This window comes from Sminthopsis crassicaudata, chromosome 2, assembly GCF_048593235.1.
Source record: "Sminthopsis crassicaudata isolate SCR6 chromosome 2, ASM4859323v1, whole genome shotgun sequence".
Classification (NCBI taxonomy): Eukaryota; Metazoa; Chordata; class Mammalia; order Dasyuromorphia; family Dasyuridae; genus Sminthopsis; species Sminthopsis crassicaudata.
The window spans coordinates 614,939,662-614,960,343 of record NC_133618.1 but is presented as its reverse complement, the minus strand read 5'-3'; the positions used below and the strand labels follow the sequence as shown (position 1 = coordinate 614,960,343).

Here is a 20,682-nt window from a genome sequence, read left to right as displayed (position 1 = left end):
GCCCATTCAATTTGGAGAGATCTAATAGGAAATTTATCCCAACATCAAGCCTAAATCTGATTTTTTGCAACATCCAACCATTGTTTGTAGCTGTGCCCTCCTCACTGGAAAAAAGAATATATCTATCTTATTTCCCTTCCACATAATAGCTTTTCAAATATTTGATAAAAGCCATTATAGTAATCCTGTGTTTTCTTTTATACAAGGTAAACCTCAGTTCCTTAGCCCATTCATCTCATGGCATGATTTTTAGGCCTTTGTTGTTTTGATTACTTTCCTTTGAGACTGTACAAAGTGAGAGGTTTTTTGGGTAACTTCTCTAAAATGTCATTGAGCAATAAAAAAATAGCAATCATTGAGCAAAAAAAAAAATAACAATTATTATTATTTAAACATAATAAATATAAACATATATTAATAGCAGTAATCATAGTTAATATGTATATGGTATAGTTTTAAATTTTAGAAAATAAATTATATTTACTTTAGCTCTCATAACACTTCTGTGAACTAGGGTAAATGATATTATTTTCCCTATTTTATAGGACTATAACTAAATTTGATAAAGATTAAATGATTTATTCAGAATCCTAGAATCAGGAAGTATATAATGGAGATTTGAACCTAAATTCCCCTGGGTTTTTCCAGAGTTATTCCACTTTATCTACTTTGCCACATTTCACCCTCCCAGTCCCCCACCTTAGTCGAAGAATATTTATAGATATATGAAAATACCTCTGTTTGCCTCAGCTTCCTAAAATATAAAATGGAGATAATCACAGCACTAATCTTGATGTGTTGTTGGGAGAATCAAATAAGAATAATTTGTAAAGCACTTATATAATAAGTGCTATATAATATCTATATAAATGATAATAATAATAATAAATGTAGTACTGAAAGTACTTTATGAAAAAAATTTCTCATATTTAACTTTCATAAAATATCAGTTACAAGATGGCGGAGAGGAAACACACGACTCAGTGAACGTCCTCACTCCCTCACAACCAATTAGATAAATTAAGTCTCAGAATTAGCTCAGGATTGATAGATACCACAAGGACTGGAAGCACGACTTACCAGCTGAAGAGAATCTGGAGTTTCAACAGGAAAGGTCAGTTCTCAGGGGAGGAATAAGAAAGACCAGCACAGACGGTGGGGTAGGGGCACACTGCGCCCATTGCGCTGGGAAGGGCTCTGGGATCAGAGAAACCACTGAGGTAAAGGAATCTGGCACAGGCTGTTAGCTCTTCTCTGCTAATTATTTAGCAGTTCAGAAGAGAAAGCCAAAATATTTTAAAACTCAGATTAGATTATCCCCGGAACCTGGGGGTGACTCAGGCACCAGGGGGTGTGGCCTCAGCTACCTCCTGAGAATAGTTAAGAGACTGACAAGTGGGTGGATACGGCCCAAGGCAACACACACTGCCTAACTTAGCTGGAGGGAGTGGAACTCAGCTCCAGGAAGTCCCAGAGAAGCGGAACCTTTGAACTAGGGACCGCGGTTTCTGGCAGACACTTCCAGTTTGAGCTCAGGGGCTTCTTATGTCACCTGCTGCAGACACCCACTCCCCACCGGGACACATAGCCTGGGCTTCCTACAGTCTTCACTATTCTACGCCCTCGAAGCACAGCAGTGCTAATCACCTCTGAGGCACTCCCAGGGAGAGGGTGGGGAACTCTCTCCCAGAGCTCTCTCTTAGCTCAGGCTCAGGAGCCGCTGCATCCATCCGGTCTGGGAGGAAGCTGGTAAAGAAGTAAATAATTTCCTACCCCAGAGACAGACCCCAAAAGATTTTTTTTAAGTATGAGCAAAAAAGCTAGAAAAACCATAGATTCCTTCTATACAGAGAAAGAGCGGGTACCCAACCCCGAGGAAGTTGACAGCAGAGAATCAGATAACAACCTAAAGGGGAACGATTCCTGCCCCCCATCACATAACTCTCTCCTAGAAGAAGCTCTTAAGAAATTGAGGGAGATCGAAGAAAAATGGGGCAAGGAAAGAGAAGTTATGATAGAGAATAACAATGTCCTGAAATTGGAGTTGGAAAAAATAAAGAATTCACAGGAGATGCAGGGAAACAAAATTAGTGAATTAGAAAAGGTTAAAAAAACACAGGAAAGTAGGATATCTGAATTGGAAAAGATAAAAAAGTCTCAAGAAAATAGAATTTCTGAATTGGAAAAAGAAAATAATTCTCAAAAAAAAAAATTAGGGAAATGGAAAAAAACTCAATAGAGCAAAATAATTCATTTAAAAACGAAATTGGGCATTTACAAAAAGAACTAAAAACTGTGAAAGAAGAAAATAACTCCTTAAAAGTCAGGATGGAACAAATAGAAATGAATGATTCACAGAGAACCCAAGAATCAGTCAAACAAAACAAAAAAAATGAGAAGCTGGAGAACAACGTCAAATACTTACTGGGAAAATCTATAGACCTGGAAAATAGATCTAGGAGAGATAATCTGCGGATTATTGGACTTCCAGAAAACTATGACCAAAAAAAGAGCCTAGATTCTATTTTACAGGAAATTATCAAAGAGAACTGTCCAGAGATAATAGAAACAGAAGGGAAAGTAGATGTGGAAAGAATTCATCGAACTCCTTCTGAAATAGACCCTAAAAAAAGAACACCACGGAATATTGTGGCTAAGCTGCAGAATTACCACACAAAGGAGAAAATCCTGCAAGCAGCTAGAAAAAAAACAATTTAAATACCAAGGTGCCACAATAAGGGTCACCCAAGATCTGGCTGCCTCCACATTAAAAGATAGAAGGGCCTGGAACCTGATATTCCGAAAGGCAAAAGATCAAGGACTGCAACCAAGAATGAACTACCCAGCTAAGTTTAGCATCTTTTTCCATGGAAGAAGATGGTCATTCAATGAAACAGAGGAATTCTATATGTTTCTAAGAAAAAAACCAGACTTAAACAAAAAATTTGATCTACATCCACAAGACTGAAGAGAAACAGAAAAAGGTACACAGAACCCTTGAGAACTGTAACTTTGTTGTGAGTATATAAAAAATACTCAAGGATAATTTGATTTTACTGATATAAAAGAAAAAAAGGGGGGTGTGGTAAAGGGAAGGAGGTCGGTTCAGAAAAAGGGGAAGGAGTGATAAAAAGAGGGAAACTACATCCCAGGAAGAGACATAGAAAATACACCATATCTGAGGGAACTTAGTGAGGGGGAGAATCATTGTGTGAATCTTACTCTCATCAGAAGAGGCTCAAAGAGTAAATAATTAACATATTTGTTTTTCAGAGAATTTTCTCTCACCTCATTAAAAGGGGGGAGAGGAAAAGGGGAAAGGAAAAGGAGAATAAGTGAAGGGACTTGGAGGGAGGGGGGAGGGATCCTAAAAAAAAAAAAAAAAGAGGGAGGGTTGCGCGTCACAAGGGGGGTCTGTAAATTAAATATCGGGGAGGGGGATCAGGGGGGTCAAGGGAAAAAAGTATAATCTGGGGATAATACGATGGCAGGAAATACAGAATTAGTAATTTTAACTGTAAATGTAAATGGGATGAACGATCCCATCAAACGGAGACGGATAGCAGATTGGATCAAAAAGCAGAACCCTACAATATGTTGTCTACAGGAAACACACTTAAAGCAGGGAGATACATACAGAGTAAAGGTAAAAGGTTGGAACAGAGCTTATTATGCTTCAGGTAAAGCCAAAAAAGCAGGGGTAGCTATCCTTATCTCAGATCAAGCAAAAGCAGAAGTAGATCTCGTTAAAAAAGATAAGGAAGGAAACTATATCCTGCTGAAAGGTAGCATAAATAATGAAGCCATATCAATACTAAACATATATGCACCAAGCGGTATAGCATCTAACTTTCTAAAGGAAAAGTTAAGAGAACTGCAAGAAGAAATAGACAGTAAAACTATAATAGTGGGAGATCTCAACCTTGCACTCTCAGATTTAGACAAATCAAACCACAAAACAAACAAGAAAGAAATTAAAAAAGTAAATAGAACATTAGAAAAACTAGGTATGATAGACCTTTGGAGAAAACTGAATGGCAATAGGAAGGAATATACTTTCTTCTCAGCAGTTCATGGATCCTATACAAAAATTGACCATATATTAGGACATAAAGATCTCAAAATTAAATGTAGGAAGGCAGAAATAATAAATGCCTTCTTCTCAGATCACAATGCAATAAAAGCTACATTCAGTAAAAAGTTAGGGGTAAATAGACCAAAAAGTAATTGGAAACTGAATAATCTCATCTTAAAGAATGACTGGGTGAAAGAGCAAATTATAGAAACAATTAACAATTTCACCCAAGATAATGACAATGATGAGACATCATATCAAAATCTTTGGGATGCAGCTAAAGCAGTAATAAGGGGAAATTTTATATCTTTAGAGGCTTATTTGAAGAAAATTGAGAAAGAGAAGATTAACGAATTGGGCTTACAACTTAAAAGGCTAGAAAAAGACCAAATTATAAACCCCCAACCAAAAATTAAACTCGAAATACAAAAATTAAAAGGAGAAATCAATAAAATTGAAAGTAAAAAAACTATTGAATTAATAAATAAAACCAAGAGTTGGTTTTATGAAAAAGCCAATAAAATAGATAAACCTTTGGTAAATTTGATCAAAAAAAAGAAAGAGGAAAATCAAATTGATAGTCTTACAAATGAAAAGGGGGATCTTTCCACCAATGAAGAGGAAATTAGAGAAATAATAAGGAGTTACTTTGCCCAACTTTATGCCAATAAATTTGATAACTTAAGTGAAATGGATGACTTTCTCCAAAAATATAGGCTCCCTAGATTAACAGAGGAGGAGATAAATTGCTTAAATAGTCCCATTTCAGAAAAAGAAATAGAACAAGCTATTAATCAACTCCCCAGGAAAAAATCCCCAGGGCCAGATGGATTCACATGTGAATTCTACCAAACATTTAAAGAACAATTAGCCCCAATGTTATATAAATTATTTGAAAAAATAGGGGATGAAGGAGTCCTACCAAACTCCTTTTATGACACAGACATGGTACTGATACCTAAACCTGGTAGATCGAAAACTGAGAAAGAAAATTATAGACCAATCTCCTTAATGAATATTGATGCTAAAATCTTAAATAAGATATTAGCAAAAAGACTTCAGAAAATCATCTCCAAGATAATACACTATGATCAAGTAGGATTTATTCCAGGAATGCAGGGCTGGTTTAATATTAGGAAAACTATTAATATAATTGACCATATTAATAATCAAATTAATAAGAACCATATGATCATCTCAATAGATGCAGAAAAAGCATTTGACAAAATCCAACATCCATTCCTACTAAAAACTCTTGAGAGTATAGGAATAAATGGATTATTCCTTAGAATAATCAGGAGTATATATTTAAGACCGTCAGTAAGCATAATATGCAATAGAAATAAACTGCAACCTTTCCCAGTAAGATCAGGAGTGAAACAAGGTTGCCCACTATCACCATTACTATTCAATATAGTACTAGAAACGCTAGCCTCGGCAATAAGAGCCGAGAAAGAGATTCAAGGAATTAGAGTAGGAAATGAGGAAATCAAACTATCACTTTTTGCAGATGACATGATGGTATACTTAGAGAACCCCAAAGACTCTGCTAAAAAGCTACTAGAAATAATTCAAAATTTCAGCAAAGTGGCAGGATACAAAATAAATCCACATAAATCCTCGGCATTTTTATATATCACTAACAAAATGCAACAGCAAGAGATACAAAGAGAAATTCCATTCCAAACAAATGTTGAGAGTATAAAATATTTGGGAATCCATCTACCAAAGAAAAGTCAGGAATTATATGAGAAAAATTACAAAACACTTGCCACAAAAATAAAGTCAGATTTAAATAATTGGAAAGACATTCAGTGCTCTTGGATAGGCCGAGCGAATATAATAAAGATGACAATACTCCCCAAACTAATCTATTTATTTAGTGCTATACCAATCAGACTCCCAAGAAACTATTTTAATGACCTAGAAAAAATAACAACAAAATTCATATGGAAGAATAAAAGGTCAAGAATTGCAAGGGAACTAATGAAAAAAAACTCAGAGGAAGGTGGTCTAAGTGTACCTGATCTAAAGCTATATTATATAGCAGCAGTCACCAAAACCATTTGGTATTGGCTACGAAATAGACCGGTAGATCAGTGGAACAGATTAGATACAAAGGACAAAAAAGGATACATCTATAGCAATCTAATCTTTGACAAACCCAAAGATTCCAACATTAGGGATAAAAATTCATTATTCGGAAAAAACTGTTGGGAAAACTGGAAATTAGTATGGCAGAAATTAGATATGGATCCACACTTAACACCATATACCAAGATAAGATCAAAATGGGTCCATGATTTAGGCATAAAGAGGGAGATAATAAATAGATTAGAGGAACAGAGGATAATCTACCTCTCAGACTTGTGGAGGAGGAAGGAATTTATGACCAGAGGAGAACTAGAGATCATTATTGATCACAAAATAGAAGATTTTGATTACATCAAACTAAAAAGTTTCTGTACAAATAATACTAATGCAAACAAGATTAGAAGGGAAGTAACAAATTGGGAAAATATTTTTAAAAACAAAGGTTCTGACAAAGGTCTCATTTCCAAAATATATAGAGAACTGACCCAAATTTATAAGAAACCGAACCATTCTCCAATTGATAAATGGTCAAAGGATATGAACAGACAATTCTCAGAGGAAGAAATTGAAACTATATCCACTCACATGAAAGAGTGTTCCAAATCACTACTGATCAGAGAAATGCAAATTAAGACCACTCTGAGATACCACTACACACCTGTCAGATTGGCTAAGATGACAGGAACAAATAATGACAAATGTTGGAGGGGATGTGGGAAAACTGGGACACTAATACATTGCTGGTGGAGTTGTGAAAGAATCCAGCCATTCTGGAGAGCAATCTGGAATTATGCCCAAAAAGTTATCAAACTGTGCATACCCTTTGACCCAGCAGCGCTACTACTGGGATTATATCCCAAAGAAATACTAAAGAGCGGAAAGAGACATATATGTGCCAAAATGTTTGTGGCAGCTCTTTTTGTTGTAGCTAGAAACTGGAGGATGAATGGATGTCCATCAGTTGGAGAATGGTTGGGTAAATTGTGGTATATGAAGGTTATGGAATATTATTGCTCGGTAAGAAATGACCAGCAGGAGGAATATAGAGAGGCCTGGAGAGACTTAAATCAACTGATGCTGAGTGAAATGAGCAGAACCAGAAGATCACTGTACACTTCAACAACAATACTATATGAGGATGTATTCTGATGGAAGTGGAAATCTTCAACATAAAGAAGATCCAACTCACTTTCAGTTGATCAATGATGGACAGAGGTAGCTGCACCCAGAGAAGAAACACTGGGAGGGGAATGAAAATTGTTAGCACTAATATCTGTCTGCCCAGGTTGCATGTACCTTCGGATTCTAATGTTTATTGTGCAACAAGAAAGTGATATTCGCACACATGTATTGTACCTAGACTATATTGTAACACATGTAAAATGTATGGTATTGCCTGTCGTCGGGGGGAGGGAATAGAGGGAGGGGGGGTAAATTGGAAAAATGAATACAAGGGATAATATTATAAAATATATATATATATATATATATAATAAAATAAAAAAAAAATTGTGGTACATGAAAAAAAAAAATAAAATAAAATAAAATAAAATATCAGTTACTTTGATTCAGCTCAATTTCTAAGTGAAAAATATAATTTTTTAGAGTTATCTAACTTGTTCTTTACCAGATATATAAAATATGTAACTCTTGGTTACATGCCCACAATGTCCCTGAGTGCTACCTGAGGCAGATTAAAATGTAATTAAAATACATGAAAAATAATTAATGTTAGCATGTGATTTCATGTCAATATGATCCTTATAGTACAGTTCAATGCTCCTTGCTCCTATTTGAACTTGTCACCATTGTTCTAGAGTATCCCAATGAATGCCATTTCTCTCTAGCATCCTTTCAGTTACTTTGCATGTTTCCATTATACAAGATGGAGTGTATTGAGAGAGGTCATCTTGCTTCTACTGAAATTGTACTTTCCCTTGTATCGATGCAGATGAGTTCATGTCCAATGAAGATGAAGATAGAGATAAGATGGAAGACTGTAACCAGCTGACATTCTTCCCTGCCTTGCACGAGAGCCATCACTCAGAAGATTTCTTGGAACTCTGTCAAGAGAGAAAAGTTATTTTACAGGAGTTGGTGGACAAAGAAAAGGTACTCCATTTAGAGCACTAGATTTGACACTGAAATTAGTTTGCTGTTGGACTTTGTTGGTAGGACTAATGGAATCTTGCAGAAAAATTTGATAAGCCAGTTAATGCTGAAAGCAATAGGTTCTTTGATTTTTTTAAAGGAAATGTCCAAAGAAAGGTTATGTGTTTCAACTAAAGATCCCCAAGAGAGAGTAAAGCTGGGCCAATTAAGGGAAAGTTACTAGGAGAGAGAAATGAGCCCTTCATATTGGGATCGGGTCTGATACCTCCAAACTATAGCAGCCCCCTTAATACCCTCACACTAAGGCTTTAATTAATATTTTCAAAACAGAACTAGAGAAAAGGAATGGGAAGGTTGCTAGAAAGGTTTTCAGAGCCTTTCAATGGTTCAAGATAACCCAGGCAATTCCAAATTCAGACCAACTTCTCAGCTCAACAGTCATGGAGTCAGAATGGTTCAGGTGTTTTATAGGGAGAGGAAGAGTTCTTTGAAGGTGAATGTGATTGAGTTCTCCTTCTCCTTTGAAGGAAAGGAACAGGAAAGTTCCAGCTAGAACTATGAAAGTTAGTAGCCTCATGACTTAGAAAATCAATTAATCTGTAAAGAAGTACTTATAAAGGATATTTTATATGGCCACTTTTAGAAGTAGTGTCACAAAAAGGGGTAGAGCAGGAATAAGCATTCTAAGCAGGAGGCATGGGCATGGATAAGGAATAAACAGCCTTTTAGATAGGAAAAAAAATTCCAACCAGAAATTTGATTTCCCCCTTGGTTTATGGCATTTAACTAGAAAGTTATGTAATTCATTACATTCACTACAGTGTAAAGATTGAGCTGGGAGATATGGTAGTAGCATATGTGAAATGTCATTAAGCTGTGACAGTCCTTAGAGTTTAGAAGAGCTGAATTCAATTCCTTTTCCAGACATATCCTAGTAATATGATCCTGAGCAAATGACTTAATCTCTCTCATTGGAAAATAATTATATTGAAGTCACAGGTTAACTCATGTGAGTTATCACATATTTCATATATGAATATATTATTTCATGCAATACATATAAATGACATATTATCAAATGAAATTAAATATGAAGGGCTTTGATAACCTTAAAGTGCTATATAAATATTAGCTGTTCTGATTCAGGCTAGAATGATATTAGTTTTGTTTTGTTTTGTTTTTGTCTGCTTTGCCACTCTTGACAGACATAGACTTCTTGTCCCCTGAAATTTCTAAATATTTTATATATCATATGTTTTCAAAGCTTTCTTCTGCACCTTATATTTATAAAATGTTGATCTTTTTCAAATCCAAGTAAATCCAAGAACATTGAATTCTTCCATCCTGTTACATTTCATTATATTTGATTGAGAAACTGAGATTAGGATCTATTAGCTAAAATATTTCTGAGTCTTTCCTTTATCTAATATGTTATTTATTTCTCCCAGATTTATGTTATCTACAGACTTAGTATACAAGGCACTTATACCTCGACCAGTTCATTGATAAAAATATTAAATGGCACAAATCATATTAAATGGCACAAATCAAAAACAAATCCATGGAGTACTCCTTTAGAGATCTTAGATCAGGCTTTGAATAATGGGAGAAGTAATGGCAGCTAACTATTTACCTCTGCATTTGTCCTTTTCCCCTGTTTCCATGAAATGTAATTAAACCCAAATAATATCATCCCTCTATTCTACTCAGTGATCTGGTCTCATGGGAATTTCCATAATTTGTCAGGTTGATAAAGAATATAGCATAAGAGATTATGGAAGGAGTTTCAGAGCTCAATTTATACAACCCATATCTGAGTAATCATATTTGCAATATTACTGACTGGTTTGAAATATGGAGAGTTTGAGCTTCCTGAGGATAGCCCTTGAGAAGTCAGGGTTATCATCCCTTCATTTCCTAGTGAGGTCTTTAGTGGAGGACTTCTGATCATTACTCTTAATAAATTCATCAGTTCCTCAGCAAGTAGTGGACTCAGTCAATGGAGAATTCTCTTTTTGATTCCTGTAGAAGTCTTGTAACTGAGGGCAGTAAGTAAGGGGAAAATTTAGTGGAAGTGCTTATTAAGGAAAGTTTCTCAGAACACCTGAGTCTATCAAAGACTTTTTTTCCTAATTAGTTCCTTGAAAAGATATTTTTTCCACGTCATCTGAAGAGGAATACAAAATTACTGGATCTCTCAGTTAGATGGGTCCTCAGAAACTATCTAGTTCAACCCACATATGATTCAATTATACATTGAGAGATTATCCAAACTTTATTGGAAGACCCTAATGAGGGGGATCCCATTGGTAACCCATTCTACTTTTGGACAGCTTTAGTTGGGGAATTATGTTGATTTTTCCATAGGTCTAACCTAATTTTGCCTCTTTGCAATTTATATAATTCCCACTAGTTCTGCCCCACCTCCCAGCTCAAATAGAATAAATGTCATCCCCCTTTCAGCTGACAACTCTTCAGAGACCTGATTATCCCCTTCCTAAGCCTTCTCTTCTTTGAGGTAACTGTCCTTATTTTCTTCGGATGGCATTCTTTATTCTTCATATTAAAATTGTTGAGGTAGTCTCCCCTTTTTGAGGAATGAAATCACAGTTAGGAGTCTATGGCTGTGATCCCAATAGTGAGGAAAACTCCCCAAAAGTAAATTCCCTCTACCAACACAAATCAATTTCTTGTCTGCAGTTTAGTTTTAGAAAGCTGCCCAGGGACTCTGAAATTTTAAGTAATATGCTTATGGTCATGGAAGCTAGTGTGTATCAAAGGTAGAACTTGAAACTGACCTTCATAATTATAAGATCAGCTCTCCATTTCCAATATTACACTTGCTTTCAGAGAGACAGACAGAGACAGAGACAGAGTCAGAATGAGAGGAGAGAGAGACAAAGATAAAGATAGAGACAAAAGTAGACATAGAGGGAAAGAGACAGATTCAGAGAGATAGAGAGAGATAGATATGTATATATATACATATATATATATGCTTCTGTATTTGCATACATATACAAAGATTTATAGTTATATTAATGTGTATGTCCACATATATTTAATGTTCATAAGAAAAAATGGCAAAACCCATTTCCTTGAATATCACTCAGTGAAGCTTTTTGTTTGTTTGTTTGTAACTCTTTATTCACTTTTATCATAAGAAAATTTCTATTGATGTCTCTCATAGTAAAGTATTAATAGTTTTTTTAAATTAATTTTTATTGATATATTTTGTTTTCTTATATCACCAAAATTTCTACTATTATCTCGCCTTTCCTTTCACTCTCCCAGAGAGCCATATTACATAACAAATAATATATCAGGGCTTTCTTGGTAGCAATTATCCCCACCCAATGTGTATCTGGAGTATTATAGTCAATAGCCTTTTGTCACAATCAATAGGATAAGAAGTTGTTGGGAATTTTGTTTGTTTGTTTTTTATTTGGTTTTAAAGAATCAGCTTTCCTTTTTTACTGTGCTCATGAATTATCTTTTTGGTATCTTCAACAGGGCAGCATCTCTCCCTGGCATGTTCTTAATAAGAGGGAATGCTGCAGTGTGGCTTTTTACTCCCCATTCTTGATAGGACAGGGTACAGATGAGAGTGTCTTCCCATATTTAAGCTTCAGCCTCTTTCTCCAACTCCACAGGAAGCCCTCAGAAACCCCAGCCACTTTCTGCAGGCAGTGGTGATTGTATTACATTTTTGACAGAAGCATTTAAAAAGGCGGCAAGGGGTGACATTCTCTATCATGTATTCACTGAGTGTGTATACTCTGTACCTGCATTGTCAAAGCTGCCTCCTAGATGATTTTTCTTTAAGTGTCATCCTGGAACTGGATTTCCCACACTGGTGGGACAAAAGTCTGGTCACTTTAGTAACATTTTGGAAAACAGTGAAATGATTCTGATCCTGAGTTGGGGATTACAATTTGGACCACTCACTGTTCCCTGTCCTCCACATTCCAATTCGCACCTCTGCCTTGGCACAAAAACAGCTAAGTTCTGATTGGTGAGAGTAATGAATTCCCTTTAAGGGTTCACACTTTTCTAATCTGCACTGCACATTTCCATTGAATTTGAATCACTGACTATCTGATATAATTAAAACTATAAAGACTACAAACTTGAATACTTATCTATAACCCTCAGTGTCTAGAATGTAATTCCCTCCTTGCTTCTACCTAGAATATAAACTCCCTGAGATTAAGAATTGTTCCATTTCTTGTCTAAACAATTTACAGCACTTAGCACAATGCCTCTCAGCCACTCAGACAAGAATCATTTATTATGTACTTATTATGGCCCACTGTAGGTGCTTAATAAATGTATATTCCATTTGTGTTCATATTTTATTCTGAAAAAAGAACGGAATCACCTTGAAAACAGAGATAGTTTCATTTATTTAATTCCTAAAACCTAGCATAGTGTCTTTTATATATAGTAGGAGTTTGATAAAGGTTGAATTGAATTGAATTGGATTTTTATGAAATTCACTTTTTAAAATATATTTATTTTCATCAAGATATATGGCAATAAATGGTCAGGCTAGTTTTAACTTGTTTTAGCTTTTCTGGAAAGAGACCTGGATTTATAAAGCATTACTGATAAACAAAATTAATTATCCCCAGGCACAAGTTTTTTGTGTTTTTTTACATATCAGATAACTTATTCACAAATTACATTTGTGCATCATAGAACCCCTGAGAGTTGGATGAGATTTAAACCTCTTTTACCTCTATATCTGTCATCCTATGAGGATAATCAGGAAGGTGAGGGACCTTGGATCCATGCCATGTGGCAAGTGTATGGCCTGTAGGTGGCCTTTAATAAATGTTTATTGAGTTGGATAGACAGAACTGAGGATATTTAGTCTTGAGAAAGGAAGGATTGAGGACAAGGGCCATAATTACTGTCTTCAAATAGTTGAAGGATTGTCTTGTGAATAAAAATTTTAGATCTTTTCTGATTAGCCCTGAGGGTGGGACTGGGGAAGGAGGAAGAAATGAAGCTAGAAACAAGGAATGGAAAATTGCATAAATACAAATTCATACTTAATGTCAGAAAAATTTTATTTTTAAATATTAAAGCATCCAAATGGGATCTGGGATAACTGGGTAGGTGGTTGGATTTTCTTCTCATTGAATATTTTCAAGAAAAATGGTAAATGTCAGTTATGTTGTAGAGTCAGTTCTAGGGGAGTTAGCCTGGATGTGAATTAGCCTGGAGAGTAGAGAAGGTCCCTCCTAGCTCTCAGGTTCTATAATTCATTTCCAATAGTATGTAAGTTATTTGATAATCAAGAAATCTTAAACCTTAGGGTAAACTTTTTTGTTATTCTTGTGCATCAGGGTGATACATTATAGGTCATTTTGAAAGAATATTTATTTCTTTAAGATGGGCTGGTGCTGCCAAAGTCAATAATAAATGATAGTAGAGTACATTAGCAAAAGATGGAGCTGGACCTGATCCAGGAAAACTGGATGATGTTGCAGCCACTGATGATAGTCTAGAGAATAGCCATACCCAGACTGTTTAACTTTCTAGGAATTTGGGAATTAAATGCTGTGATTGATTCATTGACTGATTGTTTGTGTGCCCATGGACAACTAAAGCAAGGTCATATGTGGCCATCTCTTTACCCTACTAGAATAATTCACTTATCATGCATATATGGCAATATAAGATGCGTGTATTTATGTGTGTGTGTGATGTGTGTGCATGTGCATAGAGTACATGTATGCAAGCAGAGCCCTATCCCAAATGTTTTGAATATAAAGATTTTTTTAAAAATCCCTTTAGTCCATGGACTATATTTTTCTAATGAAAACAAAGTGTACACTTATAAGTAAATGCAGAAAAACATATACAGAGTAACTTTTAGGGATTGAGCTAGCAAATGGAATTATTATGAAAGATGTCATATAATAGATGTCACTTGAGTTTTGAATGAAGATATACATTCCAAGAGGTGGAAATTGAAAGGAATATCTACAATTGATTATGATTCATATAGAGTATGAGTGAAAAGGCATAGGAAGAAGCCTTGAGATATTTACTATGAATGAAAACGTGTAGACCCATTTTGTTGAAAGCTAGATAGTTTGAATCAATCAGTTTAGCAGCGTTAGTCTCTGACACATGCTGAAGAGTCATTGCCCAAGTTTTCTATTATTCTTTTTAAGACAAGTACTGATCACAGTTTCCACTTTTCAAGTTTTATAGAGATATTTTTTTCATTCTTTTAAAATTTAACATAAAGTTCCCTTATTCAGGTTAAATCTTGTATCAAAATTACTCTTTTCAGTTCTTGAGGGATACTCTCTATCCCTTTCTGAAATTGATTTTTTTTCTGGTATTCTAACCAAGGATCCAAAAAAAAAAAAAAAAGAAAAAGAAAAGAAAAGACAAGCCTCTTTTTTGCCACTAATGGCTATTTCCAGTTTCATTCTTCCCTTATATTCCTTTTTCTTTTGAAGACATAAACTTCAAATTGAAGAGGAAATAAAAACATTACATATGACCTGAAGTACTTCAATTTTCAATCTGAATTTCAAAGTCACTATAGATACAAGCCCAGTTTCTTTTTGTTGTATTGTTTCCTTCCCACCAGAATGAACAGAAATCAATTGCAAGCTGTCTGTCAAATCTGGACAAATCCTTTTTCACAGCTCAGTTACAAATTGTAGAAAGATAATACATGTCCTATATATAGACCTCAATTGATGTGAGTCTATATGAAGCTGCCTCCATACCCGTCAGCAATAAGCTGCCAACAACTACTACATGTTTCTTCTTCCTTGGCTGCTTACAGGATTTAGTTCAATTAAACAAGCATTTATTAAGCTCTTACTATTTGAATAACAGTGTAGTAGAAAATGGTAGTACCTTTCCTCATCAGATACATTCTATTGAATTCCTTCTGATTCCTTGCTCCTATGAATCTTCCTTCTTGTTTTTTGAAACATGAGATATTATTAACTCTACAGAAGCTCTACATTTATCTTAAATGGATACATGATACAGTTAATGAAATTTCTTCTTTATTTTTCATGTTTTCTATTTATTATCCATTTGACACAAATGTTAATTTGTATCTTTGTCAGAACCTTTTTTCCTTTTGATTATCATCTTGGAATTGTCATTTTTTTATTGTTCAATTATTTCAATCATATTCAATTCTTTGTGACCCAATTTGAGACTTTTTTGCCAAAGACAATAGAAGTTTGCCATTTTACACATGAGGAAACTGAGGCAAAAAGGGTTAAGTGAATTGACCATGGTTTTTGTGTCTGAAGCCAAATTTGAACTCAAGTTCTCTTGACTCCACAACCATCCCTGAGTGGATTTAAATATTGATCTCAGTATGTATCAATTCTTTCTTTGGATATGGATAGTATGCTTCATCATCAGTTTTTTAGGATTGTTTAAATACAGACTGAAACATGATATTTTTAAATTCTTTTTCTTTCATTGCAGTATTTTATACCAAGGAATTAATATGAAAATGTTTTATATTATTGCACATGTAGAATCTATATCTGATTACTTACCTTCTTAGAGGAAGAATGGAAAAGGAGGAAGGAATAAGATTTGGAACTCAAAATTCTTTTAAAAGTGTTTAAATTGTTTTTATATGTAATTGAGGAAAATAAAATATGTTCAATAAGGGGAAAATATTGGACTTAAAATCAGGAACACTTAGATTCTAATCTGACACTTAGGGGTGGTATGACCCTCCACAAGTCATAAGATCACAGATTCATAGAAGCAAAGTAGGAGGGAACTATGAAATTAATAATCTATCCTATTCTATGTGTCTAAGATCATAAAGATAGCATCAGAGATATGATTTAACTTGGGTCCTCTTCATTCAAAGCCTCTGATCCCAGTCAGATCCTCTGACTCTACCATGTACCTCACGCAAAACCCTAGGGATTGTCTATTAAGTTAAAAACATAATTTCATCTCCAGTAGTGGAGATTGGTCCTACACTGCGAGTTTTCCACACTGATGAAATCACAAAATGTTCATGTCTTTGAATATTTTAATGTTATGTCATTTGAGCAATCATTTAGTTCACCTAAGAAATCTTAAATGTTTATCATTTTGTCTTGAATCATTGCTTTACCTATCCAAATATAATTACATACATACATAAAATTAGTACATTTTTCTAATCCTTAACATGACTTGGGGGAAAAATTGTATAAAAACCAAGAACTTGAAAATGGCAGTGGTTTGAATTCCTTTCCTTTGTCTGAGATTTCTAGCTCCAGTTGCTTTGAGCAATACCTGGGAAAGTAATTATTCAATTACTGTATGCCACCTTTGCTTCATTGATTAATGATTCCAGTAAGCACCAGACTCATTTCACTGTAAAACTCTTCAATTTTGACATGAGAGGAGGTTTATTTAATATATGTTAATTGTGAGCCTTTGTCAGCAGGCTGGCTGGTGCCTCATTATCATGGCACTTAACAGCAGCCCCAGTTGTGATGAGTTGGTCCTATTGAGCCTTCATTGCAAGTCTTCTTGGAAGTGTGTATGACCATTCTACAAAATGGGCTTCTGGCTTAAAGCCACAGTCAACAACTCAAGGGAGGGATTTTATTGTGTGCTTTTTTTTTAAACTTTAATCTTACAACAATATTAAATACTTTATTTCTCTGCAAAAAAAAATCTGATTAAAAAAATAAAACAACTTTGATGGTAGCATTACCCATCTATTTAGATCTATTTAGTTCCTTACTTTGGGAGCTGTGACATTGAGCAATGCCTTCTATACCTCCCAACCCTACAGAATATTTGAATGAGAGGTCCCTCAGAGATTGTCTAATACTGGCTATACATAATTATAAAAAAACTTTAGTTTTGCAAAGTTCTCTATAAAATCTCATTTGATGCTTACAATAATCCAGGGAGGTAATAATGTACTTACATCGATTTTACAGATGAAGTAACTGAGGTAGATAAAAATTGGTGACCCTTGGTGAGGGTCACATGGTTAGTATCTAAATGTGGATTTGAATTCAGGTCTTCCTAATTCTTGTACTAGCATTGTTTCCACTATCCCACCAAATTAATTACCCAATTTGCTCAATTCAGGCATAAGAAATTGAGGTCTAAAGTGATTAATTCATTTGCTTGAATTCATACAATCATACCATTGAAATGGGTAGGATTAGGAGGCCAGATTCCTGACGCAGTTGTAAGTTCTGTCTCATTATAATCAGTCCACTGCTGGCCCCAAAGCATGTGGATTATGGTCATTACTAAGAGCAAAAGAGAAATGCCAGCCTCCTAACCAATTAATTGCCTCTCATCCCCCAACCATTTCCTTGGCCACGGTAATAAAGGCATGATCTCTATTAGCTTCAAAGAACTGGGAAGTTCCTGTCCCTACAAAATGAGGAAATTAGATGACAATTAATTGGGTACTCTATGTTAGAAAGTTTCATTCTTTCATTTTAGATCAGATTAAATGGATTATGAAACTTCTTCTGAGATTCTCTGATTCTTTACTGATAAAGCATTGACTTAACCTCTAATACCGAACTTATATTGGATTCATATACATTTAGTAATAGATCACCTCACATATTTTGAGTTTGGAGATTCTGAGCTACTGCAAGACAAAAATTCATTGAGTGATCATATTAAATCTGGCACCCATATGATGAGCTGCCTCAAATGAGAAGTCAAAGCCTTAGTGACCATCAGCAGTAAAGTAAGGCCCAGGAATGACTACTGCACTTCCAGCCTGGGTGAGATATGGATTACGTGCCATGATAATGAGGTACCAGCCAGCCTGCTGTCAAATATGGATCTCACTTCCTCCGACACTAGTCAGACTAATTGCTCAGAGTCTGTCATATCTTCTGAAAAGGAGGCATACCACAGTTAAGGCTCTTCAGGACACTGGATTTTGTAGTTAGTTTGAAGGAGGACATAATAGTTCATTCAACAATCATTTATTAATTAAAGACATTAGAGTGGTTTGCCATTTTTTCTCAGCCAATTTCACAGATTTTACATCATTTTACAGATGAAGAACTGAAGCTAACAGGATTAAGTAACACAGCGAGTTAAGTGACTGAAGCTGAATCTGAACTCAGGACTTCCTGACTCCAGGGTTGGCATTCTATTCCCTGCACCACCTTGCCAATCATTTCACTTTACTTATGAATTTAAATGTTATTTATCCCTCCCTCAGTAGAAAATAAACTTCATGAGGTCCTATTTTGTTTGTTTTTGTATCCCCAGCACTTTGTACAGTTCCTGATACAAAGTAGGTGCTTAATATGTGCTGCATTAATGTTAAAAGGGAAGCATGAGTCTCCCTACAGCATCTCTGTCAAATGATTGTCCAACTTCTGCCTCCATCCTTCCAATGATGGTAAACTTACTAAGGTACCCTGTCCTATTTTTGAGCAGCTCTAATTGTTAGGAATTCTTCTCCTGGGCTGAAATTAGCCTCCCTGAATTCCATCCAGAGCTCACCCCAGGGAACATCTAGAGATTACTCTGGCTCTGGCACATTTCCTAGAGGGTCTGATGGGAGTTTTTCACCCCGCTCCAAGTGAGTTTATAGGCAAAGGTCTACTTAACTTGCATAAACATATCAGTATCATGATCCATAGTGAGGCTATAGGCTAATACTCTGTGCCAGGGAGAATCCAAGTTGGATTCTTGTTTTTACTAGGTAATTGTTTGACTGCTCACATGACTTAAAAAGATGAGAATCAACAATTCTCTACTGTTTGAGCATCAGAACTTACCATTTGCTCTCCCACTGTCTCTACCTTGCCATGTGTCCTGTCTCTATTCCCTGAAATCCCCTGATATTATTTCCTGACTTATATAATCTAAAGATCCCTAGGCCTTGCTATCCATTGAGCTTCTGAAACTCTAGATAATCCTCTGTCTTTCCTATGGCTAAATAATCTTTTGTTTTGTTTCTCTTAATTAAAATAAGATTTCTTTGAGGATAGAGACTATTTCAGTTTGCATATTGCATCCCTTTAGGACCTAACAATGTCTAGCACATAATAAGCACTAAATATTCATTGATTCAAGTAAGACAATAATCAGCCCATATTCAATTTCCAAGCTTTCTGTATTCCAGATAAGGAAACTTCCCAGTTTTTTAATACCTGAAATCTCTATAGGACATTGCTTCAGTTCTCTTTATTATCTTCTTCTTATATTTTTCCTTCATTCTTGAAGAGAACCATGACATCAGGGAGGTGATGCCATGACACACAAATGAGTAGCCCTCCAGAACCATCTGGGTCCAGTGGCAAAATATAGATCAGGGCGACTGGAGACAGCCTTGGATTCAATAAGAGATAGTGGTCTTTTTAAGATAAGGGCTTCAACAGGTGTCAGTTTGAGGCAATACCCATTCATTTGAGGCAAGAATTTCCTCTTTAGCTTAATCCAAAAAAATCTAAATGAACAGGACCATGATATCATGGAGGTGATGCTATAAAGTGAATTGAATTAAAAATGAGAAAAGAATATACAAAATCACCAGCCTCATTCTCCTTGAATATCCATCTAAGTTTAGTGGCAAGATATAGATCAAGATGACTGGAGAAGGCCCAGATGCAGTGGGAGACCTTGGCCTTTTTAAGCTAAGGTCTTGAAGAGGTCTCAGTTTGACCAGGCAATACCCATTCAGTGATAAAGACTCCATAAGAAATGAAACAAAGAATGGCCTCTTTGTGGGAAAAAAATCCAATCTGGGAGGGAAAGACCCTCAGGGTTACTGGACAAAACAATGACTCTGAGGTAAGCAAGGTCCAAACAATAATCAATTGGTGCTTAGCCAGGGATATATTATTGGCCAATCAATGAGAGCCAAAGTGATTTGAGTTTGAGATATGGCCCTTAAAAAAATAAACATAGCCACATCCCAAGATATCTTAGGAAGTTTCAAATATCAAAAAGAAAATATATTCCTTTATGTAGATTACCAGCAAATAAGGGTATGAAAAGAAGGAAGGAAGGGATCAAAGAAGGATGGAAGGAAAGAAGGAGGGAAAGGAGGAGGGAAGGAAGGAGAGAAGGAAGGAAGGACAGAAAAAAGAAAATTTCTCTAGAAAGGTTTGAATTTATCAACATGTCTTCTCAAACATAGTTTTAAGTAATGATGAATGTTGGAGGGAATGTGGGAAAATTGGGAATTGAGGCATTGATGGTGGAATTGTAAAATGATCCAAACATTCTGGAGAACAATTTGAAACTATGCCCAGAAAGCTACAAAACTATGCATACCCTTTGATCTAGAGTGTGTCTACTGAGTTTGTACCCCAAAAAGCTCATAAACTAGGGAAAATAATCCACATGTGCAAAAATGTGTGTAGCAGCCCTTTTTTGTTGGCAAGGAACTG

At 35.4% G+C, this 20,682-nt stretch overlaps 1 protein-coding gene across 1 annotated transcript in view; it reads left to right on the top strand.

Annotated features, from left to right (window-relative positions):
- WDFY4 (WDFY family member 4) overlaps positions 1 to 20,682 on the top strand; it is a gene marked incomplete in the record, with an annotated part of 362,592 nt that overhangs the window by 214,072 nt on the left and 127,838 nt on the right. Inside the window, 1 exon segment of the mRNA XM_074296119.1 lies at positions 8,121 to 8,281. Coding sequence (XP_074152220.1) covers positions 8,121 to 8,281 — 161 coding nt within the window.